The sequence below is a fragment of the Poecilia latipinna genome, unplaced genomic scaffold (genome assembly GCF_001443285.1).
Source record: "Poecilia latipinna isolate Pla-1442-1.1 unplaced genomic scaffold, P_latipinna-1.0 Scaffold780, whole genome shotgun sequence".
NCBI classification, from domain to species: domain Eukaryota; kingdom Metazoa; phylum Chordata; class Actinopteri; order Cyprinodontiformes; family Poeciliidae; genus Poecilia; species Poecilia latipinna.
The window spans coordinates 193,691-199,301 of record NW_015113396.1 but is presented as its reverse complement, the minus strand read 5'-3'; the positions used below and the strand labels follow the sequence as shown (position 1 = coordinate 199,301).

At 35.5% G+C, this 5,611-nt stretch overlaps 1 protein-coding gene across 1 annotated transcript in view; it reads left to right on the top strand.

The window, feature by feature from the left end:
* Positions 1 to 5,611, top strand: part of LOC106955979 (serine/threonine-protein phosphatase alpha-2 isoform-like) — a 21,379-nt gene that overhangs the window by 7,276 nt on the left and 8,492 nt on the right. The window contains exon 3 of the mRNA XM_015046487.1: positions 5,170 to 5,301. Within this exon, the coding sequence (XP_014901973.1) occupies positions 5,170 to 5,301 (132 nt within the window). The remainder of the gene's footprint in view (positions 1 to 5,169; positions 5,302 to 5,611) is intronic.

The window sequence follows — 5,611 nt, the reverse complement described above, 5'->3', positions numbered from 1 at the left end:
CTTTAATTGGGTCAGACTCTGAGCTCATTGGGTGGTTCTGTTTGGGGCGTTTTTCTATAACAAACAGCAGAAGGTCTGATTCCTCTCCAATGAGTACGACATTTCCAAAAGCTGAAGTCTCAAAGTATTTACTTTAAGTTGAACAAAGATCGGGACGCTACCTATGATATTATTTTATTTTATTTTTTAACAAACGACACCTGGCAGAAACGACATGAAGGAAAAACATGAATTTAATCCATTTATTGCTGATTTCTGTTTCCTTTTGTTCGACGTTTGAAGCTGCAGCCTCCTGGTTTTAATATGCAAACTTTATGCAAAAGCCAAAATAAATTTCCCTACATCCTATTTAATAATATTTACTGGTGTAGATAATTTGAATGTCTGAGTCCAGTTTGAGTAGAAAAAACTAGAAAGCCAATGTTTCATTTTGCACTCAGACACAAGACTCATTTTTAATGCATTTTTAGTTAAGTCCAGTAATATTTCACACTGTGAATTCGTTTGATTTTGTTTATAAATGTTTAATAATAAGAGCTCAGTTTTATTTAGGGTTTTTTTTATCATGCTGTAAGTAGCAATTTATGGATTTCTACAAAAATGTTTCCGTTGTAGAATGCAGAAAATGACCTTTTATTTTTATTTTTTTTTAAATCTAAATAAAATCATTTTTTCAAGAAATAATCAAAAATTCAAAGATTTGTGATAAATAACTCGCATCAGCCATAGAAGTAATTTAAGTTTGGTAAAGAAAAGATTCTCACTTGGTGCCTTTTTTATTTTGATGCATTTATTTTTTAGCTTTTTCAGAAAAAGCTGTTGGTATAAAAATAGTTTTGTTTTGCTCTTCCACAGGAAAGTGGTTGTTTTGGTGAGTTTAGTCCCTTTTATTTATGTAACAGGAATATTTTATCTGGACCTAACCTGGTTTCACTTTGTGCTGCTTTTTTAGCATTCCTGAGCTTTAGGCAGTGAGGAACGTTAAACCTGGAAACATCAACAGAGAGAAATACTTGAGTTTAAAAACAATTTAAAAATAATTAAGAGTTGGTGAAACCTTGTTTTTAGAGAACATTAGAGATTTGATTTTTCACATTAATATCATCTTAAAAACTAATTTTGTAAATGTTTTTGTACTCGTCAACACGTTATTTTATCAGTTACTTATTGTTAAACCATGAGCCGGTTAGGCCTGCTGCAATAAATCAATTAATTGCATGATAAGTTAAAACAAGCCCAATAATTTACACTTTTATGATTTGTTGTTTTTCTCTGTCTACCAGAAACTGGATGATAAAAGTCTTCAGTTTGGTAAAATCTAATCCTTTTTCTAAAGGACAGTTTTGTTGACAGAGACTTCATGATTCATTTTATTTGTTGTTTATTTTGTTTTATTTATTTATGTTGGATATTTAAAATGTCTTCCAGTTCCAGAGTTAAATGTTTTAGTATTTTAAGTTCATTCATCTTTGAGAGTGTGTTCTTGCATTATTATGCCATTATTACCAATGTATTAGTTGGAAATGGTCTCAGAACAACATTATTGTTTATCTTAACTTCTGGAACAATTAAAACCCAGTAGCCTTTGTTATCCTGACAGGTCTGATTATAGCTCCAGATTTCCACACTAATGTCATGTAAAAGCTCATATTTTGATGTTTTTGTGCTCGTTCTACGGGTTTATTTGTTGTTCTGGGTCGGATGGTGACGCTCTGCGTTCTCCCAGACCCTGTAATGAAACGCGGTTCTGTTTGTTTACCTTCTAATGAAGTCTCTGTCCGGTCTGAGCTGCTGATCGTTCGGTTCTGAAATCGCCTGCTGGGAGTTTGACTTTGACTGCAGGACATGCTGGAGTGTTTGTCCATGGATTGTTGTACTTGGACCGTGATAAGGTTGTCTGCCAAGCACAGGAGAAAACAAACAGCCCTGATAGTGGCAGTATTTATATCCCGTTATGCAACACTTGGTTCTTTTCTCTTTTTTTTTTTTTTACCCCCGTTGGTGCTTCTGCTTCTATTGTTGGGTCAAACTCCTCGGCGATATCGATCCAAACTACCAGATAATGAAGGAACGATGCGCCTGCTGCAGCTGCTGCTGAATTGTAGCATTGATGGATGTTTTCTTTCCATCAGCTTCCTGTTTGCTGAACCAAACCAATTAAACTTGTTTGGATAATTAGCAGAAACAATCGGATTAGCTGCTCAGATCTGAAGTGAAGCAAACTGATGGAGCGCCGCGGCGGTTTGTGGCCCGGTTACCGACCGCGGCTTTCCTGTTGCACTGCAGCAGCGTTTTGTTTTCAGAGTGTGTTAAAGCCTTTTGTGAACCCCTCGCTGTCGCCCACTGACTCTGAGGCTAACTTTGGAGTAAGCTCTGTCAGGGCTTAGCCTGCGGTAATCCCGCTTTAAAGCAACAAGCAGCAGGCTGGTATTTATATCCACTTTTCCCTGCCTTTTCCGTCACTTCGCCGTCCTTCTGCCTCCACTTGGTGATTCCTGCTCTGTTATAAATACAGCTTCACGTTTTAACACTCACCTTTAATATTTCTCATATTTTTAGTGATGCATTTACTAATTTTAACCTGATTGATTTCCTTTTTTGGGGTTATCTATTGATACAAGTGTTGACTTTCTGTTTAGATGTTTTTACAAGATGTAGAAAATATAAAATCATCTTACATGTTGCCACTAAGAAGAGATATTTGTAATAAAACTACAACAATTAGACCTGTTGCATGAAGTCAATTGAATTTGTTTCCATTTGCTTGATTTATTGTTTTCATTTCTACTAAAGCTGGATGATAAAAATCTTCAGTCTCAACTAACCGTTTTGTTGAAGGACAGTTTTATTTAGCGACTTAATTCATTTTATTTATTGTATTTTTTATTTATTTTGGATATTTGAAGTGTCTTCCAGCTCCAGTGTTAAATGTTGATTAAAATTTAAAGTTTATTGAACTTTGAGACAGTTTTCTTCCATTGTTATGCCTTTATTACCAATAGTCTTAAAACAGTATCATCGTTTATTGCAATAACTTCAGGTTGAATTTATTGTGACCTGCCTAAACAACATTGCACTTCTGAAGTTTGTGTGTTATCTGCTTTAGGTTAAATATATCCTGTGTGCCATAAATTGCCTGTTTTTTGTAAACTTTTACCTTTATTATGTTTTTTAATTGACCATGAAACAGAATATCAAATGCTTCATTGCAGAAATAAACAGGAAGCAACAGATTTCCAGCAAACGGTTCCAGGTCTGTAACTGTCACTGTATTTTGGACTTTATTGCTGCTTAATGGAGAATATTTTTTTTTTTAAATTACCTTCGCAACTCACAAAAGTCAGAAACTTTTAGCCTAAAACATTTGACGATGATTGAACCGATGAATCATTATCGTAATTAAAATAATTATCAACTAACTGGAGTAAACACTCAAAAAGTGATTTAATGAGTTTATTGCGCTCAGAGCTGTAATCAAACCAAAACTTTACAAATAATCTCAACATGTTGCACTTAAGTAAAAACGCATAAAGAAATGCTGTTTTTGCATTTTAGGCAATAAAATGTTTAACTGAAACAGATATTTGTTTAAAACTTTTAATGTGTTTGTAAGATTGAAGCTTATTTATGTAAATGAAAAATCTGCAGAATGTGCCGATTAATTATCAGAATAATTGAGAACAAAAATATGACTCTTAAAGATCTGTTGTAAAATGTGTTACCTTAAAATGTAACAAAACTTAAAAGGCCTTTTGTTACATTTTAGGTTTTGGTTTCAGTTTTACTGTCAAAATGTTTGATTTTTAAAGATAAAACTTGAGTTGTAGATGGACAAAAAAATACAGAAAAATGGGCCAATGCTACTAACCCCTCTTATAATCTCTAAAAGACATCTTAATCGTTTTGAACTTTAACACATTAAAAACAGAAATAGAAAACATTTGCAGATGTTGTTTTATTCTCATCAATTTGTGTGTCAGTTCATTAAATTTTACCAGGAGAAAAAAAATCTATCACGTTTTAAATAAATAACTCTTGCTGGACGATGACAAATCGTCCCTGAAGTTATCGCGATAAATAATCAGATTGTTTTACACACCTGCATCAAATGACGGCCCGTTAGAAGGCAGAACACTGACTTGCTGAGGAAATCGTTACTCCCACTAGGGAGAGAACTAAAACATGCAGGGTGCCGGGCCTCCAGGACCCACTTTGGACACCCCTGGTCGAGATCAAGTAACTAGAGAGAAAATTAAATCATTTAATTCATCATGTAGTTAAATGTTTTGTTGTTTATGATGACAGACTTACTGGTTTAACATGAATTTCCAGTCTAAAGGATCTGGATCTGGACTTTTTTTAAAAATCAGTTTGGGTTTGTTGAGCTCTCCTTTAGTTCACAGCTGCATATTGATTGCACCGTTATTGATTCGGTCACTGATACAAACTGACCCGACTCCGAACCTCTGCAGCTTCAGGGCGCAAACATGTTACACGCCTGGTTTTCATGTGACGCAGCTGAAACGTGTTTGGATGAGAAGTGGTTAAAATCCTGGGAAATGATCGTTTCTGTGTCCATCATGGCGGTGTGTTTTCCTCTGCGGTGTGTGTGGTACGTGTGAAAACGCATGATAAGCAGAGACTCGATAAACCTGCTGAATTCCTGAGATAACGCGAGCGAAAGAGGCGAGGACGGAATGTGAGCTTACTGGGAGATAAATGGGATTTAAGTTTATTACAAACAAGCTAACTCTGCTTCATACAGTCACACAGAAAAGCTTCTAATAAAGACGGAAACGTCAGACTGAAGAGGAAGTGGTTTCACATGTTCGGCTTTAGCAGAGCGACCTGGTTTAAGAGACGTTTTCCACATATCAGGGTTTTCTCTTTGCCAAAGTCTTCTCGTTTGCAGAACGTGTGTAAAGAGGGAAAAAGAAGCGAGTACCTGTGGAAACGGCTGCAAGTCTGAACTGCTAACAGAATTTGACAGCATTTGGCTGGTGGGAGGTGTTAGCTGTCCAGTCTGGTGGTCTGCTGCGCAATCCAAGCATCACATTTTAATGATGAATGTCAATCTTTGTTTGGCCTCCTTTGAGGCTCACAGTACACGCTTGTCCTGATGTTTCCTCCATAAATGGTCTTATTTTTATTATCTTTCTCTTGTCGCAGTGAAGGGCTCCCGGCCGGGGAAGAACGTCCAGCTGACGGAGAACGAGATCCGTGGCCTTTGCCTCAAATCCAGGGAAATCTTCCTGAGTCAGCCAATCCTGCTCGAATTAGAGGCTCCTTTAAAAATATGTGGTGAGTTTGTTTTATCAGATGGTTTACGGCAGCAAAAAGAATCATTTTAAAACACTAAAATCACCAAAATGTTTTTTTTTTACCTACTTAACAATAAACAAAGTGTGAACTATTTTAATTAAACAAATAAAGTCTTTTAAAGTAATTTATTTAAAAAAATGACCTGGTTTTTCTTTGTTAAATGAAAGGTATCCAGTTTTATTTTTATTTTGGGGTCGATTTGAAGAAAAATTAAAAAGTATTTTGTTTATTTCCAGTGACTAAAGACAGTTTCCAGGTCAGTCTTTGTTTGAAAAAACTTGCTATATAC